Source organism: Microcebus murinus, chromosome 10, assembly GCF_040939455.1.
Source record: "Microcebus murinus isolate Inina chromosome 10, M.murinus_Inina_mat1.0, whole genome shotgun sequence".
Taxonomy (NCBI): Eukaryota; Metazoa; Chordata; class Mammalia; order Primates; family Cheirogaleidae; genus Microcebus; species Microcebus murinus.
In genome coordinates this window covers 46,794,127-46,817,218 of record NC_134113.1, presented here as the reverse complement: position 1 = coordinate 46,817,218, position 23,092 = coordinate 46,794,127, and the positions used below count along the sequence as shown (strand labels likewise).

General features: G+C 32.9%; 1 protein-coding gene across 1 annotated transcript in view; it reads right to left on the bottom strand.

Annotated features, from left to right (window-relative positions):
• Positions 1-226: 226 nt before the first annotated feature.
• The window catches only part of LRRK2 (leucine rich repeat kinase 2), a 132,767-nt gene continuing 109,901 nt past the window's right edge, over positions 227-23,092 (bottom strand). The window contains exons 42-51 of the mRNA XM_076007179.1: positions 19,023-19,193; positions 17,777-17,877; positions 14,828-15,022; positions 13,613-13,806; positions 12,325-12,397; positions 9,148-9,332; positions 5,129-5,281; positions 4,350-4,562; positions 2,448-2,515; positions 227-1,861 (exon numbers count right to left, since the gene is read on the bottom strand). Coding sequence (XP_075863294.1) covers positions 1,740-1,861; positions 2,448-2,515; positions 4,350-4,562; positions 5,129-5,281; positions 9,148-9,332; positions 12,325-12,397; positions 13,613-13,806; positions 14,828-15,022; positions 17,777-17,877; positions 19,023-19,193 — 1,475 coding nt within the window. The 3' untranslated portion in view covers positions 227-1,739. The remainder of the gene's footprint in view (positions 1,862-2,447; positions 2,516-4,349; positions 4,563-5,128; positions 5,282-9,147; positions 9,333-12,324; positions 12,398-13,612; positions 13,807-14,827; positions 15,023-17,776; positions 17,878-19,022; positions 19,194-23,092) is intronic.

Below are 23,092 nucleotides of genomic sequence, written 5' to 3'. Positions count from 1 at the left end.
AAGAGAACTGAAAAATAGAATATATCATGCCCATCAGATTTTATCCTGGAATCCTGGCAGTTATCTGTATTACAGAAAAATGAATTTAAATATCCAGTAGGTCTTCAAGAAAAAAACTTTAGTAGGCACCTTCCTGTATTAGAATGTTCCATACACAGATCAATACAAAGTTTCATATGAGACAGATAACAGACCTATATGTAAAAAGTAAAACACTATCTCAAAGTTGTAAAATTCATAATCATGCTTTAAAAATGTTTATTATTCCATTTAAATACAATGTTCATTTACATATTTTTCTATAATTATCTTTGGTTTAAAAAAATTGCATATACAAAGTAGCAATGAAAGAAATATCACTGGAACAAAGCTCCATTGTGTATGAATTTTTTGTTAATTACATAACAAATTAAAGGATAGGTCCCTTTGAAAAGTGGAAAATGTTTCTTCATGGTTAAGAATTTGATTATCGTTAGTATAAATAAATTTAAAGTTTTCATACAATAAAATGCCAGTTGGTTCTGAGAATATTAAATAGTTGCCCCATAATAGGGAATTGTCTGAAATGATGACTATTGGCCAGGGCCAATGAATTTAACAAATGTGTTTTTCCTAAAGCAGAAATAACACTCAAATTATAACATAGGTAAGTGGCCCTGATACTCCTACTGTGGGAAGATATTTAAACAATTTGGGTATAATTTAGAAGACTCAGCAAACACCATTACCCATCATAGCTAAAGCTCCTTCCACTCTCAGCAGCCTGAAGAGTGTTACAAATTTGTCCTCAGGGTCTTGGTGGTGTTTGCAGAATTCTATAATTCTGAAAATAGGTTTCTACCTGAATGATGGAGGATGTGCAGCATCACAAATTTAGAAAAAAGTTGAACAGAAGAATTAGAATGAAGCAGATTAGGAAACAAGTAGTTGGTGGTCTAGCTTACCACTGAGAATCCAAATAAAAACAGTTAAATATCACTTGAAGGACTGAAAACTGTATGTACACCAATTATACAAATTTCAGAATACCCACATTCAAAGATAGAAAAATAAGGAAAGAGAGAGTTTCTGTGTCTTTGCTAGATAGGAAGACTTTGACCATAAGTCATATTTTTCCATCAGCCTTTTAATGGCATTTTCTTTTAGATGAAATTGTGTGAGATGCACATTTGTCTCAGCAACAAAGAGAACTCACACACCAAGAGGCTTTAATAGTGCAAGTTCACTCAACTATTTACAAGCATATACGATAGTGCATTTAAAAGCAATCTAAGAAGGAATGTATTACATGGGTAACCATCCTAATATTTTTATTCTACCTTGCAGAATCTCTAGGAAGTATACAAGCAACACTCTTGTATTAGCACAGAATTTAAAATAAAGTTTACCTTCATTATGGACAACAAAACACAAAAATTAAACACTTTGTAAATTTTAGTATGACTACTGTAATTAAGTACTTCATAGATTTCTTTTCAGTAATTAATCCACAAAATTAATTAGGATATATAGGAAATATATATATATCTTAAATAGCACTTTAAAACATACTTTCACTAGTAACCATTTTTATATATATTTAAATTAAAAATAAAACATATAAACATTCTTTCATATACACATGAGCTATTTAAATATGTAAGTATACTTTTCATGTAAACATTTTTAAAGAAATATTTACAAGAGAAGAGAATAATTTTTCCATCCAGATTTTAAAATATAGATTTTCAGTTTTCCTCTCATTCAACAGATGTTTTCCTCAGTTTTTCAGCTAATTCTTTCCTTACTTCAATGTGTTTTTCTAAATTTTGCACTTCATGTGGAAGATTGATGTCCCAAATAGTCAAGCAAGATTGTATCTCTAGAAAAAGAAAAAAAATGAAATCATGTTTCAAAGATCCACCATAAAACATTTTTCAATTTGGTTCATTTATACTTAATTGACTTAGACAAATGTATATATCAATACAGCTATAAATAATATAATAAGTTATTGCCAATTACAAAAAAACTATACATGGAACGTGTTTACAACACATTATAGAAACTACTAAATTTCATGGAAAGTGTGAGCATTTAATTGCCTGACATTTCATTGTCTAAAAGAAATAGAGCTTTTTCAAACACTGGTCAAAATTAGACCTCATATGGATATAGATAAGTTGTTTAAAAAAATCATATTTAGTTTAAACTTGAGCAAGTTCTCAATTTGTAGTGATTGATAGCTCTACTTCATCTGAAAAAATAAATAGTTAATACTCCTAAATCACTGAAACTTAATTTTGAAAATTTATGTCTAAATTATTTACACTATAAAACTACCAGTTAAAATTGCTGAAAGTATTATATCATATGTAATATTTACTACAAATTTATAAAACACATAATATGTTATCATTATTCATATCATTGCACTGCTTGGAATACAGTATCCTATTAGATATTACCTTTTTGGTGTTGTGGGCCTTCGGTACTTTTCTGGTTGTATCCCAAAACCAGCATGACGTTTTTAAGGCTTCCTTTACCAAAACAAAATATAGGAATTTTCTGTTAAACAATATAATAAACTGGACTGAAAAAAAGTACAGCTATTAATATTTTAAGAAACAAATACCTTGGAGCTAAATTTACAATTTTATTTTTAGGAGGTTCTCCATTTATATTAAATAAAGACCAACAATTTTTTAAAAGTATGAAAATCTGTGATCTACTCCTTGCTACAATTTATAATTATGTGAGTCTGAGAAAACAGCTTAACCTTTCTGTAAAATAGGTTTTTAACATTTATACAGTCCTCCCCCCAAAATTTATAATATAAAATGAGATAATGTGTGTGAAACGGCTTGGCTACTTTATTCACAAATGTGAATATCTGGATGGAGAATTGGTTGGGTGGATATGCCGACATTCTGTGACAAAATCGTATTTTCTTCTCAGTCATTCACTGATTTATTCAACAAATAGTCATCAAAAGGCTGCTATGTATTAATATTAGGCCCTGGGCTAAGTCCCAGGAATAAAGCAGTAAACAGAAACAAGCCGATCCAACCCACATGGAGTTTATGTTCTAATAAAGACATTAATGAAAGCAAAGTCATGACTAGGATCAATGCTATGCAAGAGAAGTGTTATGAGAGCCACAAGAGGGAACCTTAACCTAATCAGTGTTGGCTTATCTGAGGTTTTGGCACATAAGCTACCATTTCCAAAAAGGTATGAGTTAACCAAGCAAGAAGGTTCACTAAGCAAAGAAAGAAACAGCACGTGCAAATCACCGAGGCAGGATAAAGCACAGTAACTGGGAGGGACTGCATGCTCATCTAGACCAGAAAGAATGGGTAGAAATTTGGTAAATGATGGAAGCTAGGGAGATAGTGTGAAGCCAATATGCAGCATATTGTAAACTATGTTTAAATTTATCTTTATTTTAAAATCAAACATAACCCATTGAAATTTCACTATAATTTCAGTTAATGTACATCCATTTGGGTCTCAAAATACAAGCAATTTCAATTACAGAATGTAATGACCTTGGTAGAATGAGACTAGGGAGACAACCCACTATAGACAGACCTACTACACTGCCTGTGTGGACACACATCCTGATAGCTAATAATCATTAAGAGCATCTAATTCTAACAGCTGTGCAACTCTGATATCCATCAATGAAAAACAGGTGAGGGTGCATCTGATGCTAAGCCCATAGGAATACTTTTGTGAAGAACATTGTATATATGATATTATTATTATTTTCTACATCAAATTATTATCAAAGGAAGGCACTGAAATGTATTAATACAGAAAATATATTGTGTGTGCTATCAAGATTTCTTCATATTTAAATAGAAAAGTAGGATCAAGAACAGACTATAAAAGTTTGAGTAAAACATCATGATTTTTTAATATTTGTAGATTGTAGAGTTCAGCATATATTGCTACAAGAGTATAAATTTGTTTATAGGATGAAAAACCAAATGAGATTCTTTAACAAGAGTGGAAAGCCTATACTATGATCAAAATAAGCATTTGCTTTAATATCTTTCCTCAGAAAGTAAAATTTACTCAACACTATGTATTTTCCCTTTTCACCTTTGATCTAAAGGAAAAAATATCAAGACAGACCCAAATTGAGGACTTGGCTGCTACAATCTGCTTCTCTCCTGAGACTGAGAGCATCTAATCTCCACATTTCTTGAATGAACCTACTCAAAATTTATCCCAGTCATATGTCTCATTATGTGAACTTTCAAGACACTCCAAATGACACTGGAAAGTGAAACACTTAAATTCAAAATAAAGGCATATTTTGATAGTCTTCAGGAATATGAAAAACATCTACAGAAAAGAACTTGCCTAACTGTGATGTCATCATGACTCTAATAGAATCACAGAAGTTGTAAATTATACGTATAATTCGACGAGTCGAAAGATCAAGAAGTAAAATATGGCCTCCACCAGTTCCTATCCAGAGGGCAGTGTTCTTCTGAAGGCAGAGAGTTTTCACTCTCCCAGAATAAGACATTTTGTGTTTTGATTCCTTGTTTATTTTTACCATATCCTCCCTAGAACCATAAAGAGGATGTGCATTAGTAATTTTATCAGCAACTAAGAGATAAAATAGATATGTCTACATATATACCTACATAACATTTTAAGTTACAAAAACACAAAAACATGGCAATATACATTATATATCATTAAAATGGTACAAAACAAATTTTGCTAAACAAAGAATGGCAAAGAGCCACATTTCTTTACTTGAAACATAAATTACTAAAGAGAAGACCATAGTCAAATGCTAAGTAGTAAAATTTGATCCTGTGACACTATTAGATCTACAGACAGCAATGAATCCAGTATCCATTTTCAATAATGTACTATTTTTTCATTAGAGAACATTCTTTGTAAGAAACTATGTGTGCCCCTATTCTTTTATTTTTCTGGAATGAAATTTGCCAGATACCAAAAGATGGTGCTGAAAAGCATTAATAATTTTATTTCAAAATTATTTTTAATTGACTACTTAGAGGCAGAAAGGAAGAAAAATACGACATAATCCCTCCCTCTGTGAAATGTGAAGTATAATGACAACTCTTTCAGGCATAAAATAAAGAACCAATAAATTTACCTTAAAAAGTGCACACAGTCTATCAGTTCGCAGAGTTTTTCAGTTTTCTTATCCCACACTTCCACAATAGGGCTGTTTTTCTTGGCAATATAGAGAGCAGTGTCTACCACCACTGCTATGATGTTGGAATCACTGAAAGCTGCATAAGAAAACCTAGGAAGGAAAAAAAAGGAATGTCACCACTATTTGTGTTTTTTTTGTTAAATTTCAACATGTAATAAAACCTTATATAGTTCTTAATGCATATAAAAATTAACAGTATTTTGAAAAATAAACAAGCTAGACTATTGCAATTATTTCATATTCTCCTCTAACCATTCTTCATTAAACATATAACATACTTTGATACTTTGTTTCCTTTTTGTTACTTTATATTGATTTCCTTTGATAATAAAATAAAGATTATGAGTAATGTTTACTTCTGGTTTTAGTTTTAATTTCAATTCTATCTGGTTCTTTGTAGAATTCTATACCATATCTTAATTTCTAAAAGAAATGCCATCATAATAGCTGTAACTTTTGAATAATGCATGAATGCTTGGAAAATTAAGGGTTAGTCTTTTACAATTAGAGTCATAAAACAAAATATTGACATAAAATTTAGTAGCAGTGTCTTCAAATGTTAAAGCACGCCATATCTCTGCATCAACACAAGCCAGTCCAGTTATAAGAAAAACATTCACATCATCCAAACAAAAATAGAAAGTAAATTGTTTGCTATCCCCCTGCAACTTTGAAAATAAAGAAAAATGACATTGTTAAATATCTCCCTTACAACTTAAGATATTTGACAATGTACACATTTCACAAACTGATTGGCTACCATGGGCCCCGATGGCATGGCAGATACATACTTAGCCTTTGAGGCTTAACTTAAATGTCAGCTCCTCTGGAATTCTTCTCTGACCTATCAAAATAGATCAACTATTGTCTTTCCTCCACTGGTGTAGCTATGGTATTATGGACCTTATTAAATATAAAATTTTATTTATTAGTGTATTGCTTACACTAGACTGTAAGTGTAATTTCTTAAGGACAAGAACCATGTCTTTTCTGTATACCTCTGATCCAGTAGAATTATCATAGGTAAGTAAGTACCTTTGATACACCAGGCAGTTTGTTAAGCAGGTGGACAGAAGGATGGCTGGATGAAGAACAAACTAACAGGATGAACAAACAACCATGAAAAAGTAGAAATGGTTAAAATTGCAATTAAATCAGACAGATGACAAGAAAATACCATAGGGATATAACAATCATTAGTATATGCTAGAGTAGAAATATTTTTTTTTTCTCCACCTTTTTTTTCTATTCCAACAAAGGAGATGAAAATACAATGTGTTGCCAGAGCACAATGCTTTAGGTAATCCCCTCCTGGGTGTTTGCTATATTTAATAGACGATAGTTCCAATTGGCACAAATTTTTGCATAGAGTTTTAGAATTTACAAAATACTTTTGTATGTTATCCTGTTTGATCCTTAATTTTAAAACCTAAAATATGACAAATCTCAATGTTTGTTAATTATAGAAAGAAAGGTTTACAAATGCTAATTTGCTCAAGGCCACATGACAAACATGCTGCAGACTCAGGACTCAAAACAAGTCCTGTGGAGTCTTCTGGCTCAAAGGCAGTCATCTTCCACCATGCAATATGCCTCTCAGCCACAGTACTGATGATGAAGCAGGCCCTGATCAGTGATGTGATGTCTGCTTAAGCAGGGAAGAGACCCAGGCAAGAGGAGACATTTTTTTGGAAGAGAGAAATTATTTCCAGGTGTTTATGAAACTGGGTCATCATCTCTTTTGTGAGATGAGCATCTCTGAGAGCCTGATATTTAAAGATGTTTTTCTCTGGTTAAAGCATCTATACTTCAAATCTTATATGGAATTTTAAGGAGTTGATTGATACCCATGATCTCATAAAAAACCGTGTGAAATAAAAGAATTGGAGGCTCTTTCTTTTTAAAAGTTCTCAGGCTTGCATAGTTGAGTTAAAAGGGGAAATTACAGAAAGAGAATGATTTCATCCAAATATTGACCCCATGCTAATAAACAAATCTGTAAACACAACAGAAAATAAAAGTCCTCATCCATGAGAACTTACAATATGCAGTGTATCTTAACCCTGAGTACACTTTAGAGCTAGAGGGGAAAAAACTGAAGCTGGGGCTCCATCCTAGGTGCAAGTTGTCTGATTTAATTGGTCTGAGGTGGGACCCAGGCATCAGATTGTTTTCAGCTACCTAGTGGTTTCTAATGCACATCCAATGTTGAGAACCAAGAGAAGTAGTAGTATCAAGGAACTACTGTATTTTAAAAATACAATTATAAAATACTATAGCTCTTGTGAAGGGAAACGGATGCAACAGAAGCACAAATACAAGGCAATTCACCTGCAGAGGGAGGATTGAGGACAGTCACTCACATGAAGTGGCATTTGGACTGAAACAGACAGGGGAGGGGGCATAATAGGCATTCAGGCAAAGAAAAAAACATATCTAAAGGCTAGGTGTGAAAGGGAGCAGGCTGTCTTTGAGCAGTGAGACAATTTCAATTTGGCTAAAGCGCAGAAGGCAAGGAGGTTGCAAAATGGGACTCTAGAGAGGTAAGCAAGGACTGAATTATGAAGGGCCTTGTATGCTATCACAAGGAATTTGGACTTCATGCAAAGAATAATGGAATGCCACTGAAGGGTTTTCAGCAGGAGCGTGGCACCAGATTGATTTGCATTGTATAAGGGTCCTCCATCTGCAATGCTAAAAACAGACTGAAGAGAGTGTAATCAGAGGCTGGCAACTGGAGGGAAAGATGCTGTTGTTAACACAATCGGAGATGATGGATGGCAGTCTGGCCATGGCAGCAACACTGGGAACAGCGAGAAGTACAAGGATTGATAGACAATTAGTAGACTCAAGTGGATAAGGAAAATAAAGGACAAATGAGTCAAAGATTACTACCAAGTTTCAACCTTGGGTAACTAGATAGACACTGAGAAACTAGCATAATTTGCTGAGATAGGGATTTGTGGCTCTACGCTAACAGTAATCATAATAATAGCTAACATTTATTGAGTTTACTAGGTGGCTGGTCAATTATGTTAAGCTCCTTATATTCATTTTCTTATTTATTATTCCAAATATCTCTTTGAGATAGAGTATATTACAATCTTCAGCCGAGAGAGCCGAAGATTTCAAAGGTTCTTGCCCACATTCACACAACCCATAAATGGCAAAGCCCATATTTGAACTATGATTTATGCTCTTGCCCACCATCTTACATTGCTTATCACCAAGGAACATAACAAATAAGAATGAACTGCAATGATCTGGTTAAAATACAATTTAAAAATTGAAACAACAAATTGGGATGAGGTTTATATTTTATTTCATTCTCATTTGAAACTGGTATTGCTAACTCGGCTATAGAGTGGACATCTGTACAATTATCAAATCTAGAAAGAACTTTATTCTTACAGTACATGTTTACTACAATCAATATTTAATGAAAATTATCCAAAACTGCACATGTAAAACCCATGGATTTAGTAAAATACTGAGTTGAATGCCTTCCAATTCCATATGTCTAATTTGAAAGAGATAATAAAATTGCTAAAAATTTAGATTGATAAATACTATTGAGATTACAATAGGTTTACATATTTTATTCCAATAGTGACTAGGCTGGGTGATTTTTTTTTTAGTAGAGTCAGGGTCTCACTCTTGCTCAGGCTGGCCTCAAACTCCTGACCTTGAGCGATCCACCTGCCTCAGCCTCCCAGAGTGCTAGCGTTAGCCATGGCATCCAGCCATAGGCTGGGTGATTTTTTAATGTCCTTCTACTTTCCATAATTTTCTAAATTTTCTACAATGAATGTTTAATTTTATAATATAAAACTGAATTGTCCATCTTAAAAGAACTTTGTTATGAAATCAACCTATTGACATGATTATGAAGAATAAACATAAATAAATGGTACATTAAAATGGTAATAAAATGGTACAGGCAGAAAATAACTTACAGCTGATTCGTCCTCGTCTCAATGAGCTTCTGAATGGCGAAATCATTAGAAAATGAGAAAATCTTTGTACCACATCCTCCCCACATTATGTTTTTCTCAGTGGAATTTGTAGATTCACTCAAACACATCAGTGGAGTGCTGACATTTCCCACATTTAGTATCTTCAAAGGAGCAGCTCCTTTAAACTTTGCCAAAAAGAAAAAACACACTCAGCAAATTGAGTATCTGCAGAATGAAACGTAAAATCTGTGTTTCTGAAAAACTATTTTCCATCTTAAATAACTGGAAATATTAAAATAAAAATTCAGATATACTTTTCAAAGTTTCTATAAAAACAAGATTCAATTTTAAAGTAGTATTCAAAGGGGTGGCCTAGCCAGAGCAATCAGGAAAGAGAAAGAAATAAAAGGCATCCAAATAGGAAAAGAGGAAGTCAAATTGTCCGTCTTTGCAGATGACATGGCCTTATATTTAGAAAAACGTAAAGAATCCAAGCAAAAATCTCTTACTTTTGATAAACAAGTTCAGTAAAGTTGCATGATACAAAACCAACATACAAAAATCATTACACCAATAATCAACTAGCTGAAAAATAAATCTAGAAAGCAATCACATTTACAATAGCTACAACAATAAAATAAAATACCTAGGAATAAATTTAACCAAGGAGATGAAAGACCTCTACAAAGGAAACTACAAAACACTGATAAAAAATATTGAAGAGGACACAAACAAATGGAAAGAAATCCGATGCTCATGGATTGGAAGAATTATTATGGTTAAAATGACCATACTACCCAAAGCAATCTATAGATTGAACAACTCAATCTCTATGACAATGTCATTGACATTTAAATTTCATATGTCATTGACATATACATTTCTAAAATTTATACAAAACCAAATAAGAGCCCACATAGCCAAAACAAACCTGAGCAAAAAGAACAAAGCAGGAAGCATCACACTACCTGACTTCAAAATACATTACAAGCCTATAGTAACCAAAATAGCATTGCATTGGTATAAAAACTGACACACAGAACAATAGAACACAATAGAGACCCAGAAATAAACTCCACGTATTTACAGCCCACTGATTTTTGACAAAGACACCAAAAACATACATTGGAGAAAGAATATCTCCTTCAATAATTTGTCCTGGGAAAACTGGATATCTATAAGCAAAAGAATGAAATTAGACCCCTCTTTTCTCACCATATACAAAAATCAACCCAAGATGGCTGTAAATACATGGAGTTTATTTCTGGGTTCTCTATTGTGTTCCATTGTTCTGTGGAATGCAACTAAGAAACTACTAGAAAAAAAAAAAAAAACTAGGAAAAAAAAAAACCAGGAAAAACATTTCAGGACTTTGGTCTAGGCAAAAATTTTATGGCTAAGACCCCAAAAGCACAGACAACAAAAACAAAAATAGACAAATGTGACTGTATTAAACTAAAAAACTTCTACACAACAAAGGAAACAATCAACAGAGTGAAGAGACAACCTGAATGGGAGCAAGTATTTTCAAACTATTCATCCAATAAGGGACTAATATCCAGAACATACAAGCAACTCAAAAAACTCAACAGAAAAAGAAATCCCATTAAAAAGTGGGCAAAGGATCTAAACAAACATTTCTCAAAAGAAGACATACAAATCGCTAACAGGTACACGAAAAAATGCTCTACATCATCAACCATCAGGGAAAAGCAAATCAAAGCCCCAGATATCATCTTACCCCAGTCAGAATGGCTATTATCAGAAAGAAAAGAAAAAAAAAAAATAACATGCTGGCAAGGATACAGAGATAAGAACTGTCATCCACTGTTGGTGGGAATGTAAATGAGCACAGCCACTATAGAAAACAGTGCAAAGATTTCTCAGAGCACTAAAAATAGAACTACCACATAATCCAGCAATCTCACTACTGGGTATTTATCCAAAGGAAAGGAAATCACTATATCTAAGGGATACCTGAATCCACATGTTTATTGTAGCTTTAGTTACAGTAGCGATAATATGGAAGCAACATAAGTGCCCATCAGTGGATGAACAGACAAAGAAAATGACGTATATTTCCACAATGAAATATTACTCATCCATAGGAAAGAATAAAATTCTATCACTGCAGCAACATGGATGGAACGGGAGGCCACTATGTTAAGTAACATAAGCCAGGCACCAAAAGACAAATATCGCATGTACTCATTCATATCTGGGAGCTAAAAGTTTATCACATCGAGTTAGAGAGTAGAATGATAGTTACCATAAGCTAGGACAGATGTGGGTGTGGAGGAGAGGAGGATGAGGAGACGTTGGTTAATGGGTACAAACATACAGTTTGATAGAAGGAATAAATTCTAATGTTCAATAGTAGAGTAGGGGGACTAAAGTTAAAAACAACATATGGTACATTTCAAAATTATTAGAAGAGAGGACTTGAAATGTTCTCAACACATAAAAATAATAAATACTCATGGGGATGAATATTCTAAATACTCTGACTTGATCATTATACATTCTATGCCTGTAACAAAAAATTTTGAGTGGTATTCAAAATATTATCCTGATAACCAATCTCTTCTCTTTTCTATGCAAAAATTGTGTAAGAAATAACCTAACGATTATGCTCTACTTCTCTGTCTCTCATTAGATAACATTTTTGGTAACAAGGTGTATGAATGAACAGATTCATATTCCTTCAACAGAAGTTGAATTAATAGTTGGAACCAAAGATAAATGGATGGATGAAGGAATAAATGCTTTAATGGCTAAATGAGAATTTCAAGAACAGAAAATTAAATTATTTCTTCAATGCTTAAAAAACAGTGGCAAGCCAGATTTAAAACTTAATTACCCTTTGTTTCTTTCACAATGTATCTATAATGAATTATCTGTCTCTCATATACAAATTGAATTATTTCTATTAATAACATTAGAAATCAGATTTCATTTATCATTTTACTCCTAGGCCCTTCATATAAAATATAGAGTCAACAGCAAGTATTTTCAGAGTACCTACTGTATATAAGACTTTATGAAGCAATAAAAAGATAAAAATCAGAATTTATGATTCTTGCTCTCAGGTAGCTTACAATCACATAAGAAGGGAAGGAAATATACAACACAAAGGACTTAAAATAAATTTTGATATAGAATGCATTCAACATTTACCTTAACAGTCTTATCTTCAAAAATTGCTAAATTGCCATCAGCAGTTCCCACCAGAAGAAAATTTTTTTGCTTGCTAAAAGGAAAAATGTCAAATTTGTTACAAAAAGAACATTTACATTGACCAAGACAGCCTTAGAGTTCTCCCCAGCTTAAGTAACCTTTAGACAGGTTTCTTCTCAACTGTAGACTCCTGGGCTCAATCTTCTTAGAGTGTTGGCTTCAGAAGACTTGCAATTATGAATTCTTTCTCTGCCCCTTTAAGATGTAAACCTTTTCCCAGCCTCTTCCTACTTTTAAAGCCCAGGAATGTCTTTTCCAAGGACCTAGGTGCCATACCTTTGAAATGTAATCATCAAAAAAGATAGTGGCCCTATCTCCCAACCTCTGTGGGAGGGTAGGAGCCCACCTGCAGCAAGGGACAATTAGCAAACACAGGTGGCCTAATCACACTGACAACCTTCCTCCCCGATATCCCCACATATCCTCTAGTACTCTTCCACTAGCCCATTGCTGTGCTTAAAACTCTCCCACCTTTTGTCTCAGTGGAGTTTAATTTGATCTTCCCCCACCCCCATTGTGATAACCTTGAATAAAGTCTTCCTTCCCTGTTCAACGTCATCCATTAAAATTTTTTTAAATATCCAAATAATTTCAACTCCAAAATTTCCAGTAGAATTTATATTTCAGGTATCAAAAATGGGCTTCACATTCTGCCATTTTAGTTAACATTTCTTCCCAAAGAACCCTGCAACTGATAAGGGCTAAGTCATTTTCACTTATTAACAATTTATGAATTTATTTATTCAATTTTTTTCCAATTAGGTAGTTAAAGAACTGATATGCTTCAGCCTGGCACATAATAGGTTTTTGAGATTATATATATATTTATATATATACATGCATATATTAATACATGTATAGACATACATATATATATATATGCATTCAAAGAAAGAATGAATGAGAATTCATCTTTGAGGAGACCCTATAAGAGCACACTGACGTGAGAAGAAGTAAAGAGATACAGCCACAGCTGAAGCAAAACCAGGAGCAAGACCAGTGGGCCTAAGAATTAGGTTGACAATTATTTTATAAGTGCCTCAGCTAGATCTGTATAAAAACGTAACAAATATCTCTGTGGCCTTCCACAATTCCCTTTAATATATGCAAACCAATGCAAACAGGTTAAAAATGAGCAGTCTTTGCTGATGCAATAACAATTTTACACACAATTAAGTCATCTCAAAGTTAGGTAATTTTCCCACAATGTTCTTATTCACTACCGTACCTTTGCTTGGAAAAGGAATTGCAATACAAACAAGTAACAGAGTCAGTCATCCTTTCGAGCATATGTCTCTTTTTCCCATCTTCAGTGTTGATGACCAGAAGATTACCAGACTGTGTCCCACACACAATCCAGCTTTCCTTTTCAACAGGAAGATGTACCAAGGCTAAGCACAGTATTCTACTATCAGTAACTTCCTGTTAGGAAAAGAAAATACACTCAAAACAACTTGGTTTAAGCTTATGTCACTGGAACTTCTATAAAATGAAAATATTCTGTTATCCAACATACTTAACTCTTTTTATTTCCTTGCACTTTTATTAATAAAAACAATACCAATGTTATTTTCAACAATAAATGAGTTAACTAGCAAACAAGTTTTGCCTATCAAGAATGCATCTTAAGCTAAAATGAAAAATTGAAAATTATTTTTCAGCATCAATTCTCATTCCATCAAGGCCATGTAAGAGGATTGTTCAATCTTAAGAGCAAATGTGTAGGCACAACATTTATTTCAAGGCAACAGTCAAAATACTAGGTTATTTTTCAAGTCTAGAAATTCATCTTATATTTGCCAATACAATTGACTGATCCATCTTGTAGGAGCCACGTCCAGATCCCCTTTCTCCCTCAGGTGTGCCATCCCCCAGCTGCCCTGAGTATTGGCTACTCACAGCTCAGGGCTGCACTCTTCACCACAGAATGTCCTCAGCCAAGGGGAACTGGCTTGCCCAGAAGTGTCCTTCAGGTTACCCCACATGCACTGCCGGGCAGATTGCCACCAATGACTGGCTTAATGTGAGAATGAAAGACCCCCTTGCCTCGAATTCTGTAGTGCTATTCACACTCCAGAGCTCCTCGCAGGGAAGGCTGAGGCGACATCTTGTTGAGCTTCTTTTTCTTTCCCCCTTTCTGGCTTCCTTTACTTCCTTTCCTTTACTTACTTCCTTTACTTCTTTTCACCCCTCCTTAAATCACTTGTACAAGTTTACCTGTCTCAGGCTCTGTTTCCGGAAACCCCACCCTAAGACACATATATACTGTGATTTTGAAACAAAAATACTGACCGTGCATAATCTTGTTCTAACAGAAAGCTAATTTAATAATACTTTTATATTGGCTCTTATTTAAGTTCTTCCTGAGTAATGTTTTACTAGCTCATGCTTTAAGTCATCCACAAAGTGAGTGTTCTAAAATTTAAAGAGTACTCAGATTTACCTCAGAAGTGTGTCCTTCAGTATTTAAGTCAAGAAACAAGAGCTGTCCTTTGTCAGTGTGGCCACAGCCCAGCCAAATGCTCGCGTTCTTGCTGTTATGATGGGTGGCAACCATGCATTCAACATTAAAGTTTTTAGGTATTAAAATGTGTCTCATCAGACAGATTAACTCTGCTGAATTCAAAAGGTCAAAGACCTAAGAAAGTTTAAAAATAACAAAACAATATTTATCAAATTAACACATTTCCCTTGAAAGATAATATAGATCTAAACGTTATGGCTCTATCAAGCAAAACCTAAATCTGTTAAACTGTGACCCACCCCAATCATCAAGATTAATAATCCAAACTACAGATCAAATTACATTAAAAAACTAATATGTATTTTTAAGCAGTACATGGTAGATAATCTTTTGTATGTATGCTATATTTTTTAACTTGAAAGACTATCTCAAAAGTGTCAAATAAACAGAATTTTAGTGCAGCCAGGAGTTATTCTTCACTCAATTCTATATTGCAAAGCCACAGCAAGGCAGAGAAAAGCCCTTGGGACAACAAAAGAGTCGAGCTTCTACCAGTTGGAAGGAATGCAAATTTTAATCTTTGGTTACTAAATTTAGAAATCATTTCTCTATCCTGTTTTTATGTTTTTCCTTGAGACACTACAGATCTGGAGAGACAGTGTGAAGGCATTGTAAGAAAACAGTACGAGGAATCAGGAAACTGGGATTAGAGGCATGACATGCCACTTGCCTGTCACTGGTGAGACTTAGAAATCTCCTTATTCTCTTCATGCCTCATCTAATAAAGGTGATGGGTTTACCTGTTTTTCCCAGTATGTGCTGCACTTTAAAGATAAAATAGGTATGCCTGAGCTTTTTAATACTGTCATATACTGTGAAAAACACAAGGTTGATATATGTATTCTATAAAAAATAGGTAAAATATAATTGAAAATGGAAGGAGGAAAAAAAATAAAATAATTAAGTTATGGAAAATTTTACTGTGATAAAGTAAAACATAAATATCAAAAGTTCATGTGACTAACACTGTGGTAAGCTCCATTAAAACACAAGTAAGTTAAATAGCCAGGAAAATTATATGATATTTGATAAAGTCACTATAGTTGTCATCAGCTGCTTTTTATTAGGAAATTTAAACTCGAACAAAACTTTTTCAATGAATTATGATGCAAAATCAAGATCTTTCAACATAAAGACAACCTTTACCTATTAAAATGTGTATCAATTTAAAACACAGCAAGAGTTCTCTTTCAGATAATATGGCAGAAGAGGTTACCTGGACAACCCTTCCAGCTAAAAACAATTCAAAATGCTGAATAAATTTTTAAATAAACAACAACGTACTAAAAACACTGAATAGCTGACAGCACCATGAGGAATTATCAGGCCAAAATTGTAGTGAGAGACAAAAACCAGACAGCTAAGTTGAATCCTAAAGCAAGATTTGTCCTAAAGGGATTTGTCTACTGAGTCAAAATTGATGTGTAGTTTTGGATGCTTTCTGGGGCCTGTGGGAGAGAAGGTAGAACCTGCCCAGTGACATTCCGCATAATTGAGAATCAGAAATGAACCTGTCCACATTTCCACCTTCACAGGTGTATAAGGAAAATTGCTTTGGGACTGTGCAGGGAGAGAGGAGGAGAAGCAAAAGGACCTTGAAAAAATGCTACTCTCATGCTTGCTTTCAAGAAGATTCATAGACCAGATTCATATCAAAAGGTGGTTAAAAGAAAAAAATTCTCAAGCCAGGAATTAAGTTTAAAGCAATCTGCAGCAAGAAAATCAAGCAAAAGATAAGCAAGACCTATATGTAGAATTATAATACTTTATCAAAAGACACTTGCGAAGACCTAAGTAGATGGAGAGATAGCCCACATTCAAGAATGGGAAGACTTCATATCATAAAGGTGTTAACCTGCTCAAATTGTCTTCAGATTCAATGCAAATTCAAACAAAAGCACAATGGGCTTTGTCATAAGATTTGAAAAGGTGGTTTTCATTTTATATAGACAAACTAAGCCTATGAATAGTCAAAACATTCCTAGATGAGAAAAATAAGCAATGAAAGGGGACTTTTATAAAGCTACAAGAATTAAGACAGAGTAATATCAGAGGAAGAACAGATAAGTTGACCAAAAGAAGAGAATGTATCTGTGAATATGTATGTGTATCTTTGATACATTACTAAACAGGTACATCAAATCAGTGGATAATGGGGAGGATCCATTTCATAAATGAAGGTGCAAAATTTGGTGGTTCATATGAAAAATAGTAAATTGGAGCCAGAAGAAAAATGTCAATTCCAGATTCATTAAGAACTTAAATGTCAAAAGCAAAACTTCTGAATTTTTGAAGAAACCACAGGGAAATATTTTTGTGATTCTACGTGAAAGGACTCCTTAAAATAGGACCTGAAAAACAACTATAAAAAAGAAGCACTGTTAAATTTATCTATATTAAAATTAAGAAATTCTGTTAATCACAGGGCACCTTACAGGAAATAAAAAAGGCAAGCCACATACTCAGAAAAGAAATTTGCAACATATATAACCAGCAAAGGATTAATATACTATATATAAAGTATGCCTTTTTCTTATTTGACTTGTAGACAAATTACACAATAGAAAATGGCAAAATAATGAACAGGCATTTCAAAGAAGAGAAAACATATATATGACACAATCAGGAAGAAGCATATGGGAGTTTCTGGTGTGTTACAATGTTCTTTTTCTGTACCTGAGATTGTAGGACTTATAGGAGTTTTGCCTTATAACTCTTTTTAACTCTGTGTGTGCTTATTTATGTATTTGAGTACATATATTTGAAGATTACATAGTAATATATATGTGTGTGTATATGTATATATATATACATATATATATATGATGTTCTATATAAAATATTAACAAATTTTCACTATAAGAATACCTGGGCAGAAGTAGGCCTTTCTTGAGGATTTTCTTTCAAACACATTTTAATTAACTTCTCAACCGTGGGCCATGGGGCACAACCATATTCTTTAACAGGATCTAAAACATCAAAAAACATATCATGCTGGAACATTAAACAAATCAGAACAATTATATTTCCTTTCAATGTATATGAGAGGTCCAGACATTGCAAAGGAAAATATTGATCACCACAATCCTATATTTACTGTGAATTTACTTATCATAAAACTAAAGCTAATTTTGTTAACTTGATCTCCACTAGAGACATAAAAAAAAAGCCAGACACCAATTTAATAAAATAATTGATTTTCATTCCATAGTTGCATTTTATATAGCTTTGAAAACACTTTTGTTCATAAAATAATTAGTCTCTTATAGAAATAAGTTTTATTTTAATACTCAGAGTAGACAGGCATTTAATCCTCCTATTTGCAGAGTGGACAGACTGTGCACATCTGTTTTTATAAGAGGTATGCCATTCTTCTAGTTGGTACAGAATAGAGACCTGGATATTTTCACTAGAAAAACTAATTAGTAACATAAGAGAGATGACCTAGATTGTATCTAAGGTTTACCCAAATAATAATAAATTTCCTTTTGCCAGGACCTTTAAAGGTCACCCAAAAGGAGATAAAGTTATACTCCCTGTATCTGGCACATAGTGTACACTCAAAAATACTTCTTAAATGAAACGCAAAGCAGAAAATATGAAAAACAGCTAAATAACTTTAAAAAGGGCACTTTGTAGTGGGAACTAAAGTAATGGTTAAGGAATGAATGACAAACCATTTGTCAATTCATATTAATATTTACTACTAAAAATTATTATTATAAGTATTTCAAGCTTCCATTCCTGCATAGAAATTATTTTACTCCAAGAAACTTAAAACACTCCAGGCTAATGGGCACACAGTAATTCTTTACGAAAACTAGAAGTCACCAAATCTGAAGTTCTGACAGCAATTCCCTTTTCTGAGCATTCTTCTAAATATAATACCAAACACACTGATATTAATTTGGGATTTTTTAAAAAGCCTAAAACTGCTACCTTTTTCATGTGATTTTTATTCATGTCTCATAGGATTTAACAATATTCATGCATTAAGCGAAAAGTATCAGTTGTTTAATGAATTAAGTTTACAACAACAATTAAATAACTTGAAAATGAAGCTGCTGACATTATGGAAAAATAATCTTTATTGTAGATAAAAGATAGAACTTACCAGGTAATTTTCCTTGTATTGCTAATTCATCAAACTCATTTGGAAACTTCAAACCCTCTACTATCCTACATCCAGTTGTTAAAATGTCATAGAGAAGGAGACCAAATGAATAAACATCAGCCTGTTGGTTATAAATGACATTTCCTCTGGCAACTTCAGGTGCACGAAACCCTGAAAATAAGCAGATATAATAATAAATATGCCCAATGATAGGGCCCATACATCCGAGGACACATATACTTAGGTTATATGCCAAATAAGAGAGTCAGAGAGATGAGTTCTAAACCAGGCCATGTCACTTCTATTAATACAATGAGACACCTTGATCAAGTCAATTAATTGCCCTGTGCCAGGATGTTTCACTCCAAGGTTGATCTCGAAGGAGAAAGATAATAAGATCCTTCAATCTTTATTACAAGATCTTATAATTTTATTCTAAGATCATCAATCTTCAATAAGATTACCTTGAAGGATAATAGGATAACCATTCAATAATAAATTATAAAGTGGTATTTCATAATTAAAGCATAATACAAAAAAATCTATATCATTTTTCTTATTCCTAATGATAACTATTCCCAAAGCAGTGTTTTTAAAAGAGGAAAGGTAAAGAGAATAGAGATTTCTAGACTTCCCTCCAAGTCACTTTAACCTGATTAAAATCCCAACACCTTCATTATTTCTAAAACTTGTGACTCTGCTCCTTCTAACCAATGAAAACATAAAAATAACAGCCACAACTAAAACAAATAAAAGCCCTCTCTGTCAGGTTCATGCCTGAAATTCTTTGAAAGGGAAATAAACCTTTCATTCCACAAGAGGGATAAATCATTTTTAAGTTCTTCAGAGAAAAAGAGTAATTTCAACATTATTAATAATAAAAATATAAAACAGTCTAAGGCAATCCAACCGTGAAAGGGAAATGGTTAAACAATGTATACTATGTAGTAACTTAAAAATCATTGTTTAATCATGTTTCATAAATAAAAATAAAATGTAGGATATAACTGAATAGAAAGTTATCAAATATGTGAAAAAAACAACTGAATTCATTTTATTAGCTGTGATAATGGTATTGCGATTATGTAAACGAATATCCTTATTCTACCGCAATACATGCCAACATGTTTGGAGATGACATAATGTCTGCAACTTAATTTCAAACATTTACATTCATATGCAAAGAGGGCAAGAGAGGAAGAACAAGTAGGGCCAAAAGTTAATAATCAATGAATTTATGGGTAGGGTATATGAGTGTATATTGTACTATTCTTTCAACTCTTCTGCAGGCTTAAACATTTTCAACGTAAAAAGTTCATGGGAATATATATAATGAAAGAATAAAAAGAAATATATTCACATGTAATAATGATCACTCTATGTGCTGATAATATATATACATATTTCATCTTCTTTTTAATTTCCAAATTTTTTACAATGACTATATGTAATTGTTATAATAATTTAAATATGCAGCTAGAAAAATATAACAAAGTATGAATACATAGTCTTCAAGGAGTAAATGACTGAATTTGGAAACAATTCTATTTGATAGACAGTCTACTAGCAAAAGTTCTAACATTCCTCTCACTCTTTTTTAATATTATATATGTATAATGTATATAAATATAATATTGTATATTTGATAATATATTAATATAATTATATACAATCATTTATTATTAGTGTAATTTACATATTATATTAAGTTACAAACACAATCTTTTGGTCCTAAATATATTATGCATTTCCTTAGAGTAACGACATTTTCCTACATCATCCTCATACCTTAAGCTAAAGAGTTGTGTAAGTAATTAAGATAGTTCTAAAACATATCCCTAATAAAGTGTACCTGTGACATAATGTAAACAAATCACAATAGCTCCTAATTCATATCACTCTAGCCTTTTACTGACATACTTATTGAACATTTCATTTGATAGGCACAAGAATCATCTGGGGTAGACAGATAAGGACTTTCCATTTTACAAATGACATAATCCTTTCAGAAATGTATGTATTTTCCTAAGGCCATACAGATAATAAATGGCAAAGTCAAAAGTACTTAAAAATAATGAGCTAGCCACACATTTACTAGTTCATTAACAGTCTTTATGCTCACCTTCTTAGAATTTAAAAGGGATTTGGGAGACATTTAAGTCTTAACTGGTTATTTATTATTCACTCAACACAGTTACTGGATATCTATTATATCAAGGTATTATTCAAAAACTATTAATATGTTCTGTATTTTTTTTTTTGATAAATTCACTGCTAGAAACAGAATTTGGAATCGCTGGATTTTAGAGCTGGATAAAACTCGAGGGTCGTTTTTATGCATCTAGGCATCAATCTATAGATCTATAGTTTTTATGCATCTAGGCATCAATCTATAGATCTTAGTGCCGTGCAGGAGGCTGGAATATTTTTTTCACAATGAATCAGAGGACACATAGATAGTTAATTGTGAAAATATGGAAAGAAATATTTACTTCAATACAAAATGCTTTTAACTTTATCTTCCTCCTTTCAAAATAAATATCTTAATTGATGAGAACAAAATATTATTTATATATTCAGAAAGTACCAGAATTATAATATAATACTCTTCTAAATCCTTCTTTAGATTCATCCAATGAATCTCTAGTGTTCTTGATTGCACTAACAATTTCTTGATGAACATCATGCTGCTATTAAGTGGTACAGCCAGTTTGGAACTAGGTAAATGTTAAATAAATTGTTGCCAAATGCATAAATAAATGAATAAAAAATAAGCATAATTTCCCCCTTGGAGAATTATCATAACAATTGCAATGTTAAAATACTTGGGAAATTATGCTTCATTGTCTAAAAACTATTTTTAGAAATAATGTTTCCGAGAAGCCTGCATTTTAACAACGCAGTGAGTAAACAAAGAAAAGATCCGTAGATCAAGAATATTAGAAATTTGTTCTAATAGGTCTTTATATACATATCACATTGTCAACAGAAACATGCATTTTATTTCTTTTTTACTTTCAGAGAAGTATGAGTAGAGTATGTTTTATAATTTCTGTCAGGTGATAGTGCATATGTAGTGAGTAACATTTCATTTACCCGAAGACGGTTGTATTTATATAGGTCTTGACAGAGTTAAATCCATCAGTCAGCATTCATCTCAGTCAACACTGCAACCGTCACAGGACCCAGAGTTATAATAGCAGTCACTCCCAACAGGATATAATATAAATATATCCATCTGACTGAGTTGAAGTAAAACTCTCCAAGTTATTTAAAGTTGAAACTATCCATACCATATTTGCTTTCAAAATGTAGACAGACACCACACCATGGTCCCTGTCAATGACTGCATTGTTTCTGTCTTTGCATCCCCATCTGTCCCAGGCTGCTTGGGTTAATATCTTACACTGCCCTATAGACATTTGGAACACTCCCTAAGCTAAGCTTTTGTCTCCTTACCTATAAACTAGAAACAGTAGCAATAACAATGTCAGCAGATCGTAAGGACTAAGTGGTATAATCAACCCATGGAAATGGCTAAGCGCATGCCAGACATATTGTTCATGCTCTAGAAAGGTTTGTTCCTAATTACTGTCCTCTCTGAGACAAATGTAATTAACCCACACTCACAGGCCTACACTGGAGTATGGGTTAATATATTAAATAAAAATGCACCAAAAAATTTAACAAACATACAGTCTTTTAATTCCTCTAGAAGCTTCCATGTTAAAAGATATGACATTAACAAGAATATCCATTAAAAGGAAAAGACAAGGAGATAACAAATTATATGAGAGGGAACTATTTTCTTCCCAAACAGAATTGCTTGGGAGAAAAAATTGTTTGGTGATGGTAGTAGTGGTGGTAATAGTTATTGTTATTTCAAATGAGAAGCAAAATTTGGGGCTGAGATAATGAGAAGTGCTCTAACAATCATAAAAATAGTAATGATAAAGTGAAGGTCTCAGACATAGCAAGAAAAAACACTTACAATGTATTAAGCAGCCTGGGGGAAGTGTGGGCAAAAGAGAACAGATCAGCCCCTGGGTTTTTCTGTCATTATCTTTCTC